This window comes from Haliaeetus leucocephalus, unplaced genomic scaffold, assembly GCF_000737465.1.
Source record: "Haliaeetus leucocephalus isolate CR32 unplaced genomic scaffold, Haliaeetus_leucocephalus-4.0 Scaffold2, whole genome shotgun sequence".
NCBI classification, from domain to species: Eukaryota; Metazoa; Chordata; class Aves; order Accipitriformes; family Accipitridae; genus Haliaeetus; species Haliaeetus leucocephalus.
Window position 1 is genome coordinate 15,830,146 of NW_010972438.1, and position 22,631 is coordinate 15,852,776.

General features: G+C 35.3%; 1 protein-coding gene across 1 annotated transcript in view; it reads right to left on the reverse strand.

Moving 5' to 3' along the window:
- CACNA2D3 (calcium channel, voltage-dependent, alpha 2/delta subunit 3) overlaps nt 1-22,631 on the reverse strand; it is a 476,027-nt gene that overhangs the window by 136,763 nt on the left and 316,633 nt on the right. The window contains exon 14 of the mRNA XM_010572633.1: nt 342-359. Within this exon, the coding sequence (XP_010570935.1) occupies nt 342-359 (18 nt within the window). The remainder of the gene's footprint in view (nt 1-341; nt 360-22,631) is intronic.

A 22,631-nucleotide genomic window follows, 5' to 3' on the forward strand; every position in this document is an offset into this window, starting at 1 on the left:
AGGCAAAATGATCCAGAGATGTTTCACAGGGAATAACGGGGTGACTTTTTTTAATCCTTACTATTATTTCAAATTGTTGCTAAAATAGTCTCCCTGTTGCTTTAAAGTTGTAGGCTACTATATGCCTATCATGTTAAAACAGCTCATATGTTTGGAGAGCTGCCCTCAGCGAGTACCTTAGCTGGCCTTCATGTCAGCTACCCTTCTTGCTGCTCACCTCCAGAGCCCCCGTCACGGTGAACTCTTTCACTGATCACTACCGTACCATGCTCACAACACCATGGAAACATGAAGGACTAGTGACTACTTTGAATGACTAAGATTTGATTAAAGTATTTTACCTTTTGAGCCTGAGGGAGCTGGAAAACAACAAAACAGAACAAGCAATCATTATACATTAAATTAATCTGAACAGCTACTTTAGCTGTTGTATTCAGAAAATCACAAACATAATATAAAACAAAGTATAAAGGAGAGAAACTAGAGAAACTATGTTTACATTGCCAGTTGATTCAACTTATTGAAAGCTTATTAACTTATTTTATTATTTGACAGCTTCTCTACTAAGTAACACAAAAGCACCATGCAATTTGTTAAATACCACAATACTGAGAGGGGCTGTTTTCTCATCAGATGTGGTATCACACTTGAAGTAGTTCCATCTTCCTATACACATATATAATTCAACATGAAGATAGTTTTAGTTTTAAAACATGTAAACCTACACTTATTATGAATGAAATTGACATTAAAAGCGGTTTATCATATTGAAGTAGAAGGTTGTATGCTCTATGACAGAGAAAAGAAAAACAAAATGGTAATAGAAAGTTATTGACTGCTTATGCAAACCTATTATCATATATGCATAATATACAATAATGTATGCATAGGACAATACATTTCTGTAGTGTAAACAAAAGTATGATTATATGTACATATATGCAAATAAAAGGTGTTTATGCATATATGCATATTTATATCACACAGGTGTTCTTAGATAAGATTAGCCATACCTAGTACCTAGCCATGCATAGTATTTACTATAAGCAACAACTCATGTAAAAAGGCACAGAGAGCAGGGAGTAGACTCCATTACATATAAAATACCTTATTTATCAGGAGGTGAAAAATGGGTTCTGTTTTCACTTTAGGAAGAAGAAAACCCATTGTAGGTAACAGAGAGGAACTCAGAAAAATAACCTATTACAGGCACAATACAGTTTTCCCTTTTTTTGAATTCTTCTCCTCTAACTTTCATACTCATAGAGAAATCCACTATACACAGCAATTTAGCCTTGTGCTAAATCCACCTTCTCAGAAAATTTCTTTTTCCAATACAAATTGTCTCTTTACAGGCATCAGCTGAACATAGAAACAGGCAGGTGAATCAATACCAAAAAGACCTTCAAGATCTCCAGTGAGCTTCTGACTGACCTTTTGTCCTTGCTCTGAATTAAAACAGATAGAAAATACAACTTCCATATAGTACTCTGCTAAAAGCTAATGTCCACATTAGTATAGGTCATGAAAGAGAATTGTCACGTGCTCACTAATTCACAAATACTGAAAGCAACCAGCCACAATTTCTCTGTTTTCACAATATAAAATGTAACAAAATCCATGGCAGGGAGAACTGCTGCAAGTAAAATCCTTTCATCCTAAAACCTGAATGATCCAATAGCAAAATACAAGCCATGGTCACATTAAAGTATGACTTATATGTGTTTCTTCAAAACCTGTTGTTTAAATAATTGATTATATAGAATGATATACAAGGGTTGCTGCAGAAATTGCAGATACCTGATGAACTGTAAATACATGAGCTAAATCCTGTATAAAAAGTTAGAGCATTACTTAGAGCAGTTTAAAGCTTTTCTGAATGTTTATCTACTTACTAGTCTTCAACTTGGTTAACTACTTTGATAAATGGAAGCTTTTTCTTTTTTTCATTCAAACAAAAGGAGAAAGTTGCAATACGAATTTTTTACTTTCTTATTGAAACACTGAAACTAGTTTTCCCTCTAACTGTTTGGGGTTTTTTTGTGGTTTGGGGTTTTGGTTGGTTTTTTTTTAATGCCACCTTCTTGCTAAATACATGTAAAAATTACAAGAACCCTTTCATTGGTATCTCAGATAAAGACAGGTGCAGTAAAGAATGACGTCCAAATTTCCACCTTTGGAATAAATACTAAATAACTCTACAGTTTGCCAAAGCCCACTACACATAGCAAACTCATATGTTTCCATAATGAGCTAATTTGTATGCCATATTCTACAAAATAGTACTTCAAGTACAGTCAAGGCATCAAAGGCAACATATGCAATGTTAGGTACAGAAGTATCATTGCAGAAATACTTCCTTCCAGATGATATTCAAACTAAATTAGAAAGCTTATAGCCCACATACAGTGGAGATAAGTTCAAGAAGGGGGGGGGGGGGGAGGGGGGGGAAATTTAAAAACCTGAACATCTCAAAACACAAATGCATGCATACACACAATGCTCTACTGGGCCTTCAAATTTAAGTTGAATCCTTATACAAATATTAGTACTCTCCGATGTAATTTTTACTGTTTTCAGAACTTGAGTTTACTCCTATTTGAGCACATCCCTTCAGATACATATGGTTTGGTCAAGTTTTGCCATGTGAGGGAATTAGTCAGATGGAATCCAAGTGAGCATTTCCTATTAATAATTAGCACAGAAACTAGATGCTACATACTTTTGTATATGAAACTAACCCTATTGCTTTTACTGAGATTATTTTCAAAAGCACATTTATAAGACTTTACAAATCAGAGTTCTATATTACGTGTTGCTGAATTCAGTTTGTCAATCCCATCTATAGCCTTTTATAAAATCAAGACTATTTCCTTGCTTGGAAATATTAGTAGTCAAAGCTCTTCTTGATTAAGAATAAAAGGGTCAGCAGATGAGATTTACATCCCATTATGCCTTTTCCTCGGCTGGCATTCTTGTCACTTTTCACCGAAGTTTAAAAATCCAGGTTCACCGTTTTTTCTTTAAAAAAAAAAAAAAAAAAAAAAAAAAAAAGCCTGTCTTTGTTACAGCGAGACAAATCTTTATTCTGTTGCTGATTTGAAACTTGGCTGTTACAAGATCCTATATGTCAGCAATTCAGTATAATAATTGCTACAAATTCCTTTGAAATAAACTATGGAGGTTTGTCTGACATTACCCCTTCTGGGAGGCCATAGGAAACAAATAATTTTCCTAACAATAACAGTAATAGTCCTCTGGTCTGACCCTTTATTGCATAGTCTAAAAACTGCCTGTCTCTGTGTAAAACCCAGCGGGTACCTCTGATTCCCGTGGTTTGCTTTATACACTGCCAAGAGGCAGTTTCGCAGTAAACTACGTGATCTTTCCCTGGCCCTCAAAAAGCACTGCAGATCTTTCTATTCTACTCGCACCTATGGTAAACTATGCCATTTTGGTGTCTTTATCCAGCTCCAGCCATCCCAAAGTACCTCCTGTTCCTACTTGTTTTCTATTACTGCCTCTTCCTCCCTCTAATGATTGTCTCTGAAGAAGACACATAAGAGGGCATATATCTATTTTCCTTGCTCCTAGTTTAACATCTGGGTAATACACGTTTTGTTAAAATGACCGTGGCTGAGGTGCAGGGAGGCAGTCCGGCCATTTGCTGTCTCCTGGTTGTTGCAGGCTGGGTCAGGAGGAGCCCTTCGGAGGGAAGTGTAACCTTCCTCCGCACAGCTGCTGAGGAAGAAGAGGCTGTTGCAGTACAGCCAGGTATGGCAAGGACAGGAGCCTGCAGACCTATAAGCACCAGGGGAAACCTGAGAGGATTTTCTGATGTAGAAAAGCGGACTTCAGGATTTTGATGGAACTGTGTAAATTTTGCTGCAACCTACAAAAAACGGATAGGTTAAAAAGCTAGATTAGAGCATGGGGCATTGCAAGGACACAGTGAAGAAAAGGGAAGGGGATTTTCTTTCAAACTTTCTTTTAATCTATCTTTCCCAGAAAACCCAAATTTTCTTTACCAAACAAATTTTCTTATTCTACTTTGTATTGTAGAAAAATACCCTTCAAAGACTGCAAGCCCCTCGAGGTTCACAGTATGCTTGATTCCAGTAAGACACGTTGAGAATTCCACCTCTAAATTCAGGTCAACCTGGGGTCCTGTCACAAAATGTAACACAGAATAAATAACTGTAGGAGGTTTTCCAATACTGTTATTGCACTCGGTGTCATGCTTTCCGCATTTGCAAATAATCTAGTATTGTTTTGAGCCCTTCATGGAAATGTGTTTGGTATTATCAGAAAAGGAAAAATTATAGACACTACTAACGTGGTAAAACAAACCAAGACAGGCAAAGGAGTCCAGCATCAAGGATGTTGCACTACTTCTTGGATTGGATAACTGTGAGGTCAACGTGAATGAAACAAACAAAACCATAGATAGATCAGAAATACTGTCTCTAGACGCAAGAAGCATATGTTACAGGACCAGTAGTTCTGCTAAGTACTCCATGCCAGACCTCATAAAACTCTGTCTCCTTTCACCCTTAACAAAAGAAGTTCATAAAGACTGATTTTGTAAATGGCTCCATGATAATTCCAAAACAAAAAGGCTATACACTTCTAAAATATTTTATAGCCATTTCAAAAATTTATTCAAAACATATAGCTGTATGTCCTAGATTTCCAAGAAATCAAGTCTAGAATTCTTAAAGGAAAACAGACTAGTATTATAAAGTTATTGTTCTGTTGGATCAGAATTCAACCTTACATTTGTTTGAAGAATAGCAAAAAAAAAATCTCCTGCAGGACTAAACTATACCCAACAGTTCCTTGTTACACCAATAACCTATGATTTCTATTATTAGAGAAATGAAAGTAATATAAAACACTGTGAAATTAACTTTCCATTTTCTATTATTCTAATGATTGCATGAAATTATCTTTGTCAAAAAATTATACTACTGCAGTGTATTTATGTTAAAGAATTCAAAAATAAATAACTTTATATTCACTGACCTCATTTCCACAGTTCTATTCTCCTGCCAAGCATTTAAATAAATGTTACTAGTCTCAGAAAAAGGCTAACAACCCAACTACTGCCTTGATTGTTCCATAATCAGATAGAATACAAATCAATAAAAAGTAAGTACAAACATGCCAGTAAATAATCAACAAGTATGAATACAGTTTTGATAGTACAGCCATTTCTGTAAATAGTTTCTGGGGTGGACCAAATTTAACATCTATGCATAGCTAAGTTTATGGTGGTTTGCAATGTTTAGATTCATCCTGTACACATCACATACTGACTCTGAATTTGGCACTGAATGTATGTATTAGAACTTTTACTTTTTGGAAATACACTTTCAGGAAAAATGTGAAATATTGCAGCAAGCATGTAGGTCCTGTACTTAAATCCACAGCAAGGAGGAAGACGTCACACATGTCAGTGAAGCTCCTCAGAAAAGAATGAGGCAAAAAAAGAATAGAACACTTAGTGCATATCTGTGCCAGATACTCTATAATACAGGTTGTTAGTTTATGGCATCATAAAATATAATTAAATGTAGGGGTAGATAATGGTTTATTTGCATGTATAAAGAAATGCAAAGCATTTCATACATTGCTAGGCAGGCTTCCACGGCTTTTCCCCAAAATAGCAAAAACTTGGGAAAGACTAGAAAGAACATTCAAACTCTGGATTTCTAGCAGAAAATGTAAATTTTCTGCTTTAAAATCTACTTACTCAGTTGCTACAAGATACAGCATTTAAATATCACATTTTTTTGGCAATTTTTCTTTTACAATCTATGCACTTACTCTCCACTTCCTAGAACCATGTAAGTACTAGAGGCATGAGAAATAATTATATGCATACATGGAGAAAGAAATAAAATTCAGCCTCCTACTGGGATGTTCATGTTAAGATTTCAGTATAAATATCAAATGAGTGACATTAACCTGCAGCTTACGAGGCCAACATCTGTAAGGAAAATGCACTTGATTTTTCAAGGGATTCAATACCAAATCCTTCTTTGTTCACATAATCATTTTACTGTGCTACCACATATTTTGCAGTAACTACAGCATTTTAGTCAAGGATAGACTGTGCACTGCATGCAAAGTATACCAGTCAGAGGAAACGTAAATGTTGCTATGGAGAAGAGAGTCATAAAACAGAGAAGAAAACTACAATTCTAGTTCTCTCTTTAAAAAGAATTCTATAAAGATGACAGAAAGGAAAGAAGTTAGCTCTTGTGAAATATGCAAAAGAGAAAACACAGGAGCTGCAAAGGTCTGATGACTGAAATTAAGAAATAGCAGAGTACACTAAAAAACTACATATACGTTCCAAACATCTTTGTAATAAAATGTCTCCACCCTTTGAAGATTTTACACATTTTTCTAAAATATGTAATTTTTATTAATGCAAATGACTCAATAATTTCTAATGCACTGTCTAGCAGCCTTGTTTTTAAAATAAGAATAATTAACACACACACAAAAAAATCTAAATGTGCTCCACTTGTAGAATGGTTAATTAAGTCATCTCTGTCTGCATCTGCTCTCTGAACTTTGTGTTGAAGTTAACAGAAAAGAAATCCCTACTTGTAGGAATATTCTTACATTTTCACTGTAGGAGTGATTGACTAAACACTGGAGCAAACTGCCCAGAGAGTTTGTGGAGAAGTTCAAAACCCAGTTGGACACGGTCCTGGGCAACCTTACTCCAGCTAATCCTGCCTGAGCACAGGGTTGGACTAGATGATCTACAGGAGGTCCCTTCTGGACTAAGTTATTCTGTGAGTCTGTGACTGTGATTCTTTTCATTGCATAAACTAATTGTTCTCTTTTTCTCATGAATACAAAATATCGACTGGAAAGATTGTATTTAAATTACCCAGAGTGATTACTTTAAATGCAAAGTTCGTTTAGAAACTTTAGTCATAAATAATAATTTTTTTTTTAAGAATTATGCTGATTTTACAAATAAGCCACATGACTAAAGATCAAAGTATCAGAACTGATTCATGAAATCAGACACTCCATGAACATTATGTACACCATAAACAAAATTTTGGCCTCATGCATTTGTGTTTAAATGGAGTGAGTTCTATTTTCATTATTACATTAATAAAAAAAAATTTGTTAGTGCAAAATAGATGTCCATTGTTAGTTCTGTTTATATATGCAAACATATATTATGTATAAACATTAATATATTTAGATTTCCTAATAGAAATTATTGATATAACTATTCTCTCATCTGTTATATAGTAGATATTTCCTTCCTGATCAAAAACTGTACAAACATTCATGCATGGAATTGGAATATTTTTCTAAATAAAGATAACTCCAAATAACACTAATGGTTGTAAGACACACATCATGTAATACTAAGTGACACAATTTACATTAAAATCTGCATATTTAGGGTTTTTATCTCATACAGAAAACACTGAAAATAAGTTTCTAAAGATGGGATCATCAGTATTAGAGTGCTACCAATAGCAGAATAATTAAGAACAGTCTTTTCAAAGTTATGGCTATCTGATTGTTGGACTAGTAAGTTTTATATTTTGAGGGTGACCTTCTTCAAGTTATAGAGACAACTAGTTCAATTGCACTTCAGCTGTGGACAACATGAACAAGAGAACTAAACGTGCATAATACATTTTCATTCCACCACAAAGTAATTTAATGCTGTGAGACTATAAGTAAATTTTCTCTGAAATTTGTTCTGTTGGGTTGTTCTATTGGGGAACACATAGACTCACCTTGCATAAAGTGGGATAATATTTTAGGGGCTGGTTGTTTTGACAGTCCTTGTTGTATCTCATGTAGGATCTGTGCATTGACTTCAAATTTCTGCAAGTTCCAACTCTCAAGTTTTTGCAAATATTCTGGGTTACAAACACACAAAGGGTCTAAAGCTAATTAATATATTCTGTAATATCGCTAAACATGAGCTCTACAATTGACTCTAAGAGGATGGATAAAATGATGAACACCAGCAGCAAAGAGCTATTCTTCAGAATGATTTTCTATGCTTACTTAAATCTGGTGCCTTTGTTTTACTGGTTACCAACACTTGGACTGCATAGTTATTCTGGCACTGAATGACTTATTAGTAGGTTTGTTAAATTCATACAATGCTTGAAATGTTCCCATTTCTGGGCAGAGCTTCAGAACTAATTGCTCGATCTAGAGGCACAGGTGCCTAAATGTTCCTGGCCCTGAAAATTATCAGAAGCTTTCAAACTGCTAGAATACAGATTATTATAAAATCTGAAGTTGTGATACAACTTAGATGACATGACTGGTGATAATTCCCGTATTTCCATTTATATATATTATTTAAATTTTAGTGAAATAGTAGGTTTGGGGTTTGTTTTGTTTTGCTTTAATCAATGTTAGTGGTCAGTCAGTCTGTCTCTTTATAATACCGGTACAGAAGTGAACGTAGCAATGCAAATCATTTGGAATTATTATTCTAACTTCTCTTGCTACTGAGAAAATGCATAGATGCATCCAGACATGATGTTAAATTTCACTGACAATCATATTTCACACTGCATACTAAGTTAACCTGAAAATAATTAAAAGAAATTTATATCTTTATTATTGTGGTTTTGGGGTTTTGTTGTTTGGGTTTTGGGTTTTTTTACTGTTTTCTGGTATAGCAATCATATTATTTCAGAAAACCATTACGTATGCTTCTGCTGCCCCCAAAATTAGTTTATTTACACTGCACATTGGGGGGTTTTTTGCTTGTTTGTTTTGAACTACTGTTTGGTTTTGCTTTCATATAAGTAATAGGGATGTAGTATGATTTTAATAAACTATAAGGCTTGTCTGTCTTGAATGTGTCCACTTTTCTTTTACCAGTCTAAGATCAAGATCAATTTAAACTTATACTATACCACCAGATCAGAGTTTAGTATAAATCTGACAATGTGAGCTCACCCACAGTAAAGTATCTAATTTAGGTAAAAGATTGAAGATACAGGAAAGCAGTTTTTTAATATTTAAAATAAATTAACAAAATTAAAAGTATTTAGTAAGCAGCTTATTTTATTGTGCATGCTTTTAGCATTAGTTGATTTGCTAAAGCACCACAGTTTAGAAAGCTCACAATTTAAATCACATCAATGTTTACAGAAAAGATGAAAAATCATTGAAATCCCTGGATACCAAAAAGGTGTAGGTAAGTGGATTAAGAACTGGATGTGGATTGTCAAATGATAACAGTTCTTTATCCCTTTTGTAGGACCAGAATTTTTTCAACTACCATTTATAAACAAATTTATCTTGAACATTTAAATAATAGCCCTTCAAAAAGCTTTTAGGCATACAAAGAGAATAACCAGGGAAGCCAGAACAGGGTGCAGAAGTGAACTAAGGCAGAAACTGAGAAAGAACTTCTGATCATACGTCTAAAGTCTGGTAAAAAAAATACCCTCTTACTACAGTGCACTTAACCATGTACTGTTCAACCTTAAGGGCACTGAAGAGGTTTCACATTGTATAAGACAATAGTACAGTGTCCATTTTGTCTACATACACAACAGAACTGAAAACAATACACCTAAATTCTAGACAACAACCACTTTTTTCAGCCTTGCTCTTACTCATAATATCAAAAGGAAAAGAAATTTCTAAACCTGAGCATTACTACACATAATATGACATCCAACTTGTAAGACTCTGGTTCTCATCCATGTAAAATGGCATCAAATTATACTGTTAGGCTCTTTCTCCTTTTATACCCTTAATAATCTTTAGTATTTATTAGCATTTGTACCACCTCTAGAAGAACAGATAGTGTCATTTTAATTATTACTAATGCTAATTATTTCTAAATGAGATATTTAGAAAGACTGTTAGGAAGCCGACAGATAATATCATAAGCATCCTTCCCAGAGAAATAGTTCTAGTAAGAGAAAAATAACTGCACTGTAGTGAAACAAGAGCTGAAAAAAAAGAAAATCATACTTGTATATCAAATAAAAAAAAAAAACAGTAAAAAAGCTCTTTGTACTGTAAAGACTTGTTCTGAATTACCAGGAGAGGGAGAGAGGGAAGGGAGGAAGTGGAGGAAGGAAAAAAACAATCAACCTCAGAAGACAGGTGCATCTATACATACTCATTCATCTATTCATTTGTTCTCACATAAATGCCCTTTCACATTTGGAAAAAGGGCAAATTTCTTGACAGTTCTTCTAGAAATTAAAAATAATTTCTTAATCAGAAATCGTCTTAGGAGCTAGACACACATCCTCTTTCTCCCATGATAAAATCCACACTGGTCTCAAAGCAAGACCAAACAAGACCCTTACCCAATACCTATTAGAATCCATGAGAATCTTGCAATGAGTTCAGAGTGCTTTTGATCTTGCTCTATATTAAATCTTACTTGCTCTATATACCAATGTAAGACCAATATCTAAAGATAACCACTTTCTGAGGAGAGATGAAAGTGTATTTGACTTAATGAATGTGTAAAGCAAACAAGAATTTCTTCTAAAACTTCAATTTACTAGTTGTGTTTGTGATTTTTAGCATGTTACCATGATTGTATTAAATGGGATTGCACTTCTAGAACAGATTTGGTTTTCTATGGTCTATTCTGTAATCATCCAACATGCTCTAAAAAGGGAATTGCTGTAAGAACGTGTACAGTTGAATTATCCCAAACCACTCTCTTCATCTTTTTTCACAGAGTGCCATTTCTTCTGTCTGCCCAGAGCACTGCTCTGGCAGAAGAAGTGGAGGGTGTAGCAAGACTCTGCTTCCATTCCCTCTCCCTTACTCTCGCAATCAATCCACGCATTTTAGGGGTACAACTTAGAAATCTGAGAATCCTTTCTCCCTTGCTGTAGTTAGTATTCCCAACTTAATAGGAGTGAAGGAATCTACCATGATGAAAGTTTTTAGTACCTAGCTTTGAAAGTTTGTATTAAGCACAATTCATACCAGACATTCAGTTTAACCTTGTGGAATGTGCATTTAATAAGGGAGAAGACTCTTTTGCTGACATTTACTCTTTTACGTGTAAACAGCATCATTTCAAGATCAGTGCAGTTTGGACTGTGACCACAAAACATGCAATGGAGAAACAGATTGTAAATTACTTGATGTCTAGCAGTTTCCTGTAAAAGTAAACATTTTCTTATTTGCAGGGGACGCTATTTAGAGGTATGAAGGCAAAACTGATCTATTAAAAGGTTTATACATCGTTTTGTGTCAAGGACACGGGGTTAATAATAAAAAGATTTGTATTCTGTATAAAACCTGTCCTGACATCAATGGACTGACAGAACCTATTTACAATATTTAATTCAATATGATTTTGCTTTCCATTATCTTTATTTAAGTTTCTTGTTGTTTCAGTTGTTGATTTTTCACTTTATGATGAAAACAATGAATGTGTAATTGAAAAAGGAAAGCTTTGGCTAATAACCAGGACAAAGCAAGGCACTTGCAAAACTACTGTGGAAGGTTTAACACATAAACACGGGGGAAAAATAGGGAAAGTATGGATTGACTTCAAATGACTGAAGTTCAGCATGCAAGAACAAGACCAGAAGAATCAGACATAGGGAGAAAATCAGCACTGAGGATCTCATCACTAAGACAGTTACACACAATAAAAGTAACCTATCTGCTTTTGATAACAAGAGGACTAAACTGATCTTGTAAGAACATGAATCTGTGATACAAAAGATTCTAGGAATGTCAAAGCAAAGAAAAATGGAGCTGGGTTTGGGGGACGGGAAGTTGTAATTAACTGGACTTACTCTTTCTCTTTTTTACTTGCTTAGAAACAAGTCCTTCCAAAAGTATTTTGAAATCAACTAGTTGATTCTAGAAGTCTGATGCAAAGACTGGAACCAGTACAGCCTGTAAGTGCTGGAACCAATTACCTCTTAGAATTAAAATATTTAATGTTTTTATAGAGGGAACAATCTTTTGTGTTAGTTACCTAACAAATACATTCACAATAATTACTATATCTTTTTTTTTTTTTCCCCCATTTATCACTTCTTAATGAGAAAAACTCTTGTACACATTTTTTATTTAGCTAGCAGTAACCAATGGCCTAGAACTTCTCTGAATGGAGCAGTATGCTGGAGGGCATAATGAGATACATACCATACACTCATAAGATTATTTGAGCTGATAAACAATAGGGGATGCATTTTAAAGGGAGAAAGAAGGCACAAAAGCGTTAGCCCAATTTCATTTGCTGAGAAAAAGAAATCCACAGATATGATAATAGATCAAGGGCACTAGAAAGCAGCGGGAAAGGCAGCTTATGCACAACTACTAAATGAAAAGCTTCAAATACTTTTTCAAAGGGAATCATCTTTTCTCTTGTTTATCAATTTGCCTCTGAAAGGGCAAAACACCGATGAATCCATCTTAAGGCACATCTGCAAAAGTTCAGATGAAGCACGAATAAAAAGGAACAAACTGCGTGTGAAAATACTGCATAAAAGCTACAGTCAGAAGCCCAGGAATTGAGCTCAGATATGTACTCAGTAAATGTACTGTTTTGCTTTGTGAGGGAAGGAGGCATACTCCCTAAACCCAGAAAACAAATCTCCATAAAAATTGTGTCCAGGCTTTGTATAAACATTTGAGAATGAAACGTCCAGTGTGTATTTTGGGAGTAAGTTAACAATATGCTAAAATACTATGCTCTAGTAGCAAGGTGGCCATCATGTGTCTCCAAATCAGAAACATGTGTGTTTCAGGTTTGCATGTACAAGCAAAGCAACTGATTTTACTAGCTAACAGAGATGTTCAAGGTCAGAGGGCAGTTATAAACACTATTTTTAAAATATATGATAAACCAAAGATTTTTTTTTTTAAAAAGCTTAGAAAACACTCCATCATTTAACATTGTGAAATCTCCTAGTTGGATAGACTCCTAATCTAACAAATACATTCTTTCTATTTTCTATACTATTTTTATATCAGTTTGTGGGTAGGTTGGTACCACAGATCTGGCTAGTGCCACCATTATAAATGATAAAATGGTATAATCAACACTGCTTCTTGTTCATTAGCTCTGTTTGGAGGAACAGGTTCTGCCTTGATACCCTTCTAATAAGTATGTAGCTAATGTATCTCACCATTGTAGTTTTACACCAAGATTTTATAGCTACACTTTATCAGAAAAGCCATGGAGCATTTTATGGACCCATCACACTGCAAGTTGAATTCATAAAGATTCACTCACTCTGTAGACAGAGCTGCATTTCCCTTGCTTTTTCATTTTGGAAGAAGCTTGCTGTTGTTACTTTGCACTACTTGAAATTTCAAAGCTTCCTAAAAGCCAATTTGACCTGGTGGCCAATAGCTAAGACTCTGATTTATTGGAAGATCATGAATTTGAGAGCATTTCTAGATGCTCTAAGTTAATTTCAAATATGCAGTTTCTCATTATTTAATACAATGCTTGTGAAATCTAGTTCAAGGAATGGTTTTGGCCTGAGGCAATTCTTTTCATCACCTTCTGCTTTTTTCCCCTTATTATATTATCCAACAGGTCACGAAAATTTTACACCTACTTCACTCCTTCACTGTAAGGACTCACAAGAAAAGGTCTCGAAATTCCTTCAGGTATCTCAGAGCTAGAACTGTTTACAGACATTAAGGTCATTTTTAGGCATGCTACAACCTAAAATGTGATAAATCCCATTATCTTATAGTTGGCTACACAGCAAAAGTTTTGTGAACATAAAGAAATGGATTATTGCAAAATCAGCTTTCACTATATCTCCATTTTCTTAAACTGAACTGTAACACAAAAAGGACCAGTTGAAGGAGGGAAGAGAAATTAAACTTTTCTTTCCTATAAACGCAACTTGCTGTTCACTGTAACCCCTGAATTTTTGAGGCTTTAAGACTTTAATCCAAGAAAGAAAATGTTAGAATTGTTCCATCAGTCAACAGAAGTATAACCCAAGCCCCTTAAACTTGAGATTTAATACAATGAATCTGTCTTCTGTTTTACATCAGTGTAACTCCAGGTACATAAATGGAGATACTGCTGATTTACTGCACAGTAAATTAAAGAAGAAGAATAATCAACAAATGTAACCCGTATGGAATGCAAGCATATAGCTGACTTAGGTAGTTTTTTTTTTTTTTTTTTTTTTTTTTTTTGACAGTTTTCTGGAATAAACCTAGCAATATTGAAAACTGAGGCCTTTATTATTATACAGAGGTCATTGGCTGCAACAGAACAAAAAGACATTAGAAAGCTCTGTAAGGTGTACCGTTCCTTAGTATTACCATACTGTTTATAATGTGTATTCTCTTGCATTTATGTGCCACTAAATAAATACTATTATTAAAAAAAAAAAAATTAAAAAAAATCATGTTCCGCAAAAGAAGTCCTTAAATGTAATGGCTCTGTAAGGTCCTTAGTCAAGTGTCAACCCTTAGTATAGAATCCTTAGGGATTTTAATGGTTTACCTAGAACTAGGCAATGTAAACTAATATTTAGGGTGATTACATTTTCCTCCCAAAAAATCTGACATCAGTGCAGGTGAAATGGCTTTTATAAGTGTTTTCTCTGGAATTCGTAAGTGTTCTAAGCTTTCTCCTGCTAATACTGATGTTGCTGAAGATCATGCATTTACCAACTGGTTAGACCATCTTTCAACTAATCATTAAGGGAAATGCTTGCTTGGAAAGATCAGATCTGAAAAAAATACAGTGGTGTGGACAAAGGTCGAATGCCTTGCTGTCAAGCAGCAAGAACATCAGGAGGAAATATCCTATTATTCCTTGCAGAATAAAGTGTATTTCTGAATAATTTCTCAAGAAATTACTAACTTCAAAGTAAATATTAGTCACTATGACTGTGATAAACATTAATGTTTATACTTTATTTTGTGTGTGATTGAGTTGTATGTGAAATCTCCTGATTATACAAAAAGGAGAGCTATAAATAACAACTTCTATATCTGCAGAACAATAGACAAAAGAGAAGATTATTTCCTTTTATTCTCTCTTCTTCTTTTCCTTTTTGCACTGAATTCTGCCACTGCAGCAATGCTTGAATGGCACCAATAATTTAATAAGTCTTTCTTATTATTCCAGGTTTTTAGTCCAGCAGTGCAGATAAAGTCTATTTCATCTTCACTGCCCTCTTTCTTCCAGGAAGTCAAAGAATGACGTATATGAGATCAAAGGATGGAATTTAGTGCATTATACTAAATTAATTGCTAACATTATCATTTACACTAAAAGATCTGTTATGTGAAAACTAAAGACAAAAAAAGAGAGAAAAAGGTAATATATCTGACAAAATAGCTACAATTTCCTTATAATTAACTCAATTTCACTCAGAATGGAGGCAATAAGATCAAAGACAGACAAACAGTTATCAGCTGTGAATGTCTTTAAGTAGTTATTTTCACTAAGAATAGACATATCCTACTAATTGTTGGATTCGCCATAGCATATAGAGATCTAGAAACAAATTCTCCCTCTAGTTAGTGACTTGTCACCTTTTGATTTTATTTCTGTGTCACAAGAAAACCAGAAAATTCCCTGTGAAACAAGCTGGAAATGAAAAGCATTTTCTGTCCCCTCACGTAAAGGTACTGTATGGCATTGGCAGACCGCAGCTGGAAATGGTCCCAAGCTGCTCTGTCTCTAGTGTGCAGGTGTCTGCAAATGAGACCAATACCCTTTTGGCATGAATATGCCTGTTAATCAAGTTCAACAGCAGAGCAATTCTCTGTAATTTGTATACAGTAAACTGGTGGGAGAACATCCAGCAGGCAAAACCTACAGACTTTGTAATTCTATAGATTCTTCTTCACATACATCCAATCAGTTTTCATATATGAAGAAACAGTAATTCGGTGCAAAGCAATCATGTCACAAGACACACCATGTTTACAGCTCAAGCAGCAAAGAAAAGCTTAACAATTCACGACAAAGTCCTAACATAATATCATCGTGCTTGACAGCTCTCAAAACAGCAAACACATTCCTTTAACATTCAAACCTTACTGAATTTTCTGATTTCCAAAATTTAATCACAGAATGTGTTTCATGAATGTAACTGCTTTGAAACACTATTAGAGCTGTAAATGCTGGCTTGCCCAAATACTTCCATGAAATTAAGTTTAACCAAACACAAGCAAGGACTCCATGATTCTTAAGACCTGGACAAAGAACACCTGTGTGGGAACCCTGTAGAAGTGGACACTACAATCTAAAAGACTTGAACATGCATTTGTGCGTATTTTCACATTCTGCCCTTTGTCCTTGAGATCTCATAGACCCGTAATTGCTTACTGCGTTGACCTCTACTGTCTTACTCTGTCCTTACACTCTCTGCCCTTTCTAAGCAACTGGTGATTCTTAGCTATTACTCTGAATGTAAATTATATGAGGAAGGTATTGTTATTTAATCCTGTCATCATACATCATCTACTGTAGTATGACTTTAGCGGTTTATTAAAATTCGCAGATCTCAATAATAATATCAGCAATGGTCAGTGACAAAATTGAAGTCAATGATGTCAAGAAGGGGAAAATCCACATTAAAATGGTCAGTACAACCTAAAAACAAGAGTGAACTTAGAAAACAGTAAAAGATAGTGTGGATAGTCACAGCATTTTGTAGGAAAGGAAATGGAAACAGAAGAGCATTACTGAGAATTACATCGTACGAGAACAAGCTGATATGGTTTATTGGGAAACTGGGTTATTTTTTTTAAAAATCGTGATCAAATATGACAAAGTTTGTAAAAAAGTAATTTAGTTTAAATATCAGAACATGTAAATGAAGAGATGGAATAATGGTAGACAGATGTCAAAGCACTTAAACATGGTAAAACTTCACTGTTCTCATTTGAAACCTCATTTAAAATAAAAAAGTAAATAGCACTAAAATATTCTTTTAGCTATCAAATTCTGAGACTATTTCAGGGAGAGGTGAGTTTTCACTCTGTTTAAAGCAATGTTTCTGCAGGAACTACTCTGATTTGAAACTAGATATTTAATCTCTCTCTGCTCCAGTGATGAAAGATGAACAGAGACCAAGGTCAAACTGTAGTTACCCTATCATATAAATACTAGAAAAATGAATCAATATATAGCTGAAAGCCAAGATGTAACACTGCTCTGACTTCCCTTCTACGGTTTAACATAATGCTTGTCTTATTTGCACCACACTGGGAGCAGAGCTGCTTAAGACCTAGCTTTGCAATGGCATTACAGCTGCTTGCTGATGCCGCAGGAAGAAGATAAAAATAAGTTCTATATCAAAGCCTCCAAGTGCAAAGAACTGTAAAATGCATTTAAAGAAATCAACTGCATATCTCAAAGTTTGAAAAAGTACAGTTTGCATTCTGCATTTCTCATGTAAATGTACACTAGGAAAATAATTATAATAGTAATCCGTTTCAATGGAAATAAAGTACTGTAATATTTATAGTCTGTGCCAGAGTTATAATGACTGTGGGGCGAGAAGTGAAGTGTCTCAGCATGTTCCACATGTTTTTAACACTGTTTCTAAAGGCTCTGGAGGCTATTAAATTTAATGAACCCATCTGCTATGAAATAGAGGTCCAAACATAATCAGTTTTCTCAGTGCCATATAATACAGATGGCATTCCATGTTCCACATCCCCAGCAGGAAATTTTATGTTCCTCTTTAAGCGCAGGACTTTTGTTTTTGTTTTTGTTTTTGATGTTTTAAACATTTTTTGATGTATTGCATATACCATTTTATAGTGTAAATACCATATACAGCAATACACATGAAAAGTGTTAATTCATTAAAAGAAATACTGCTATTTCCTTACAACATTTTTTCTACTGACTTTGACAACTAGCAATTAGCTCTCTGTAGTAATATTCTTTGCCTAATGTAATCACTGAAAATTGCCCTAATAGCATAAGTTCCAGCACTAGCAGTGGAGTAAACCAAACATGTAATTTATCAAACGAAGTAGTTTACTTCAAAAGCTGAAAGGTATACATACATACATGCACATAGGTGCTATCTATGCTTATGCATGTCCTTATTTATGTATGCTGTGTTTGCATGGAACAATGCATAAATCATTCTTATTTAAAGTATCCATAGTCCCACTAGATCATTATAGACTTTATTTTCCTTTGCACATCCCAGTTTTCATATCAGGGGTCTCAATTTCTGTGTTTTATTGGGACACACTGTACCATGACTCTTGTACTGGTGTGTGAGCAAGGGCTCTAAGCTCAAATTTAAGTGGCACAGCATTCCTTGCACTGATTAGCACCCTGCTGCCTAACATAAGTAAATCAGATGTGCATTTTCTAACAAAAAAAAGAACAGCCATTGTTACTTTGAGCTGTATCTGAAAGATGAGAGTGCATTAATTCTATTCAGTTGAGAGGTTTATTCATTTACTATCTTGAGCACTCATTACGTTTTGACAGTTGACACAGATCTCACCAAATTTGAAAAAGTTAATGTTGTTAATGGTAATTCATTTATTCTAGATCCAGCTGTAAAACAAACAGATTAGAACTGTTTAGGAGAAAACGAGAATACTCAATTATAGCAACTGGAAATTTTGGGCCACAGAACTCATAAAAGTCATGGCTCAAAGGTTTTTTTTATTGGACTGTCAATGAAGATTTCCACAGACAGCCCGCTAATCATCAGCATAAAGGGATGTTTCACCTACATATAAATATGTGCACAACTTTTTTTTATTGTGTGTACAAGTAGCTGCACTGATCACCACTGTTAATGTTTCAAGCACTGTCCCAATCTATAAGATCCCAGTGCAAATACAGCAGACCATAATTGCTGGACCAGATGGTCTGCAACTTCAGACTGTGATCATGCTCTTATAGAAGCTTTGAAAAAGATGAAATGGTCAGAGCTGTTATATTTTTCCAGGAAAACGAATCCAGACTGAAGCACTGATAAGAAGGCATTCGCTGGGCTACTTTCTACTTTTTCCTCCTATATCAGACTCTTCAAAAGACCACTGCAGATCTGTAGGAGACAAAGCAGAGCCTGAAGAACCTTATTATAAGAACAAACCTACCTGATAGAAGGCCTGATATCCATGCATGGGATTTTCCTTCCCTAACCCAATTCACTCAAATGTCAAAGCAAGAAAAGGCAATTCTCATGTGAACCTCAGAGTCAGTCAGTGGTGATGACATTTGCTGATAAAGAGCTGTAAATTATTAGAGATTAAGAGATGCTGGCCACAAAGGGAGGGTTAGAGCATGTAAACAAGTCCAAAGTAGGAATGGGAAAAAAGCAACACAGATTTCTAGTTTTCAAAACATTTAAAAAAAAAAAAAAACCAACAAAAAATACTGCCTGTGTGTAAATTTTCTTTTTACAGCTGCTGATTAATGACATTTCCTGACATTCAGTTCTGCAGTGATTACCAATATTTACTTGCTGTAGACATATATGAGCATTCTGAACACTCTGATGTATTTTAATGCATACCAGTACTACAATCTAGAAGTTAGTTTTGAAATAGAGGCCTAGGGAACCCTTTACTGTGATAAAAATGCTAATTACACCCACTTCTTACAATAGCACAATTAACTTGTGCCACCAAAGGTATTTGAAGATATCTCTGGGAATAGAAGCTAGTGGAAATGGGGTACTAGTTAATTTTTTTTACTTCATAAAAACTCTTCTGTGCATTGAACACAAAGAAAACTGTGTGAATGGAAGAAGCACTAAACAGCATTTTTATACCTCACCAGAAACTTCTGGATGGAAAAACTGCCAGCATAATAGCTTTTAGTCTGTAGGACTTTCTGTTATATCTCTGTACATTTTACACAGGACTTCACGTATATAGCTTACCTTTCTTCTCTGGAACTGGCTCAGAATTCATCCTTTGACAAAGAACTCTATCCCAGAATCTAAATTTCCATGCTTAAAACATTTGGATTCTGATGTGACAGCTATCTGAGAAGCATGAGCTTCCTATACTTCCTATTGAATTTCTGCAAAGAACCTGAACCAGAGTAAAAAGTATGCTTACATAGTATTTGATTTTTTTTTTTAAGGATGAAGATGAATAAATTGAAATTTTTCGATCATACATGTAATAATGTAATTGTAACATCCATCATAACCGTTTCAGAAATACTTAGTCTAGGCTTTAGCTCAGTGGAGCTACCTCAATTTACTGTCCCCACAGGGAGAAATGAGGCTCTTGGACAGGTTGCCTTACTAGCACAGTATCAGCTTCTTGGTCAGAAAATACTTCCAAAAATCTCTGCTTCAAAAAAAGAAAGAAAAGAGGGATATAATTTTTTAGAATTCAACTCAAATCCATAATTTAACATATGTCTATGAGAAGGTGGCAATAATGCAAATGAAGAATCAACATATAGTACTTTAACACTGAAGAAAATTATAAAGACTAAAAACCACTCACCATTCATATTATGATGAATCATGACCTGTAATGACTCAGAACATTTTTTTTTCCAAATGAACTCTTAAATTCTGAAGCACCAGTCATCTCAAAATATTAAATGAAATAATAATTTGCTCTTTTTATGCAAAGGAATCCTCCAGTTGGAAATTGAACAGAGCCAACATGGTAACGTATGCCTGAATCTGCTCACAGCTTGAAACTAATAGCCTAAAGGAGATGAACTCAACAGCGCATTAGATTCAGAGAATATATTCAGGTACACTTATGAGAAACAAATTTCACCAGGTAGAGTCAACAAAGGTCCAAGTAGGTCAAATTATACGCCCCAGTAAGTAAATTCCCAATTGCAAGCTTTTAAACAGTGGGAACTCAGGGGCCAGTTCAGTCTTTATTTCCTGCAGCAAAAAGTAATGTTTCTCCACATTCCAGATCTTACCATAAGAATTAGTTAGGGGCTTCTGTGTTTTATAGATGATTACCCATAATCCCAAGAGACTACCTCTATGCATTATTTCACTTGAATATTCTAATGCCCTGCAATTTTCCTTTTTCCCCCAACATATTCAATTGTATTGACTTGCTATAGATGCACATATGCTTAAAAGAAGTTAGTGACCACTTTTAAATTGCTCCCTCCCTGAAATACTTTCATACTTTTAGAATTCTTTTCTCCTCGGGAAAGAGTACCTTTGGAAGCTTTCAATTAGAAATCCAACTCTGTTTTTAAGCACCCATAAAGATATTTTATTTTCTGAAGCATTATGTACCTGTAGGCCTTAGTGGTGTTGAAGCAGTGATATCAGATCCAAATGTGACCTGCTTTTGAGGCAGAAAAGTTATGCTGAGACTGGTCTGTTGGAGTGCTGTCCAGACCTCACCGTCTAGGGCCCACCATACACGTGTCCCACCTGCAATCGTCCAAGCTAGCCCTTACAGCACCTCTACGCTATACACCTGAACATGTAGTAAGACAAGCTCTTCTCCTATTAGACTCCACAATCAAGAACCAGCTGCCTGCCCCCACTCCTGACAGCCCAAACACCCTTTCCCATAGAATTGCACAGATCCAACAAAGCTTACTCACTTCTAGTGCATATCAAACTGCCGACTAGAGAAGTACAAATGGAAAAGAGTCTAAGCCTAGGGAAACGTGTGGAATTTGGGATCAGAGGACTCTGAATCAGAAGACTAGACACTGGCTGGCATATATCATCACGTACTTCAATTCCAACATTTTAGCCTAAAGGTATCGGCAGGACTTAAGCTACTAGCCTACTACAGGACTAGCATTCCAACTACTGTGAAGCTGACTTTAGAATTAGCCCAAGATAAGCCTGTAAAGACTATTTCTCAAGTGAATGACTAAACCAAGTACAATGAGGAATCAGCCCAGTTCTCCACAGACCTAAGTTGAAATGATTTCAGAAATCTGTTAAGTTTCTCTGAGAGTCAGTGACACCTCCTAAGATTACACGGCTTCTATATCAAAAGACCTTTTTTTGAAAGAAATGAGGCTTTGAATCACTGATAATAAAGTTTCCGACATGAAATCCTGGGTTTAAGGGAAAAAATACAAAGAATTTTTCTGATGGAGGGTAACTAAAACTGTCCCTAGGCGCTGGCTGGTTACCTCTTCCAAAAGGCAGGAAACACTGAGGAGAGAACAAAGTCTAGGGGCAGAAAAAAGGAAGCGAGTTCAGCTGCCTGCAAGGCAAGGAGTCACCCAGAGACACCTAGTCTCAGTTGCTTTATAATCCCTATAAAATCCCACACTATCAAAGGTGTGATCCTGACAGCGTCAAAGGCAACACAGACCTGCCATACGTACAGGTTCCTCCACGTTACATTTTCTGCATATGATAATCTTGCCAAGGATTTCTAGTTCTATAAATGCCATACTCTTTTCTAACCGTAAGCGAAGCACCTCAGAGTGTCAAAGCTAAGCTGAAGAAGCAGCTGTGTGAACATTTTGCAGACATCCTCTTACAGGAGAGGTGAACAGACGCAGAAATTAGATGCCTTGTTTCAGTAGAAAGATTCTTCTGGGAATATTCCTAAATGGCATCAAACACTTAAATGACCTAACTTCTGGCTTTCACAGATGACTCTGTCCTGGACAAATATTGGATGAGAACAGGCTGGGGCATTGGGGAAATGTTTTGTACCCT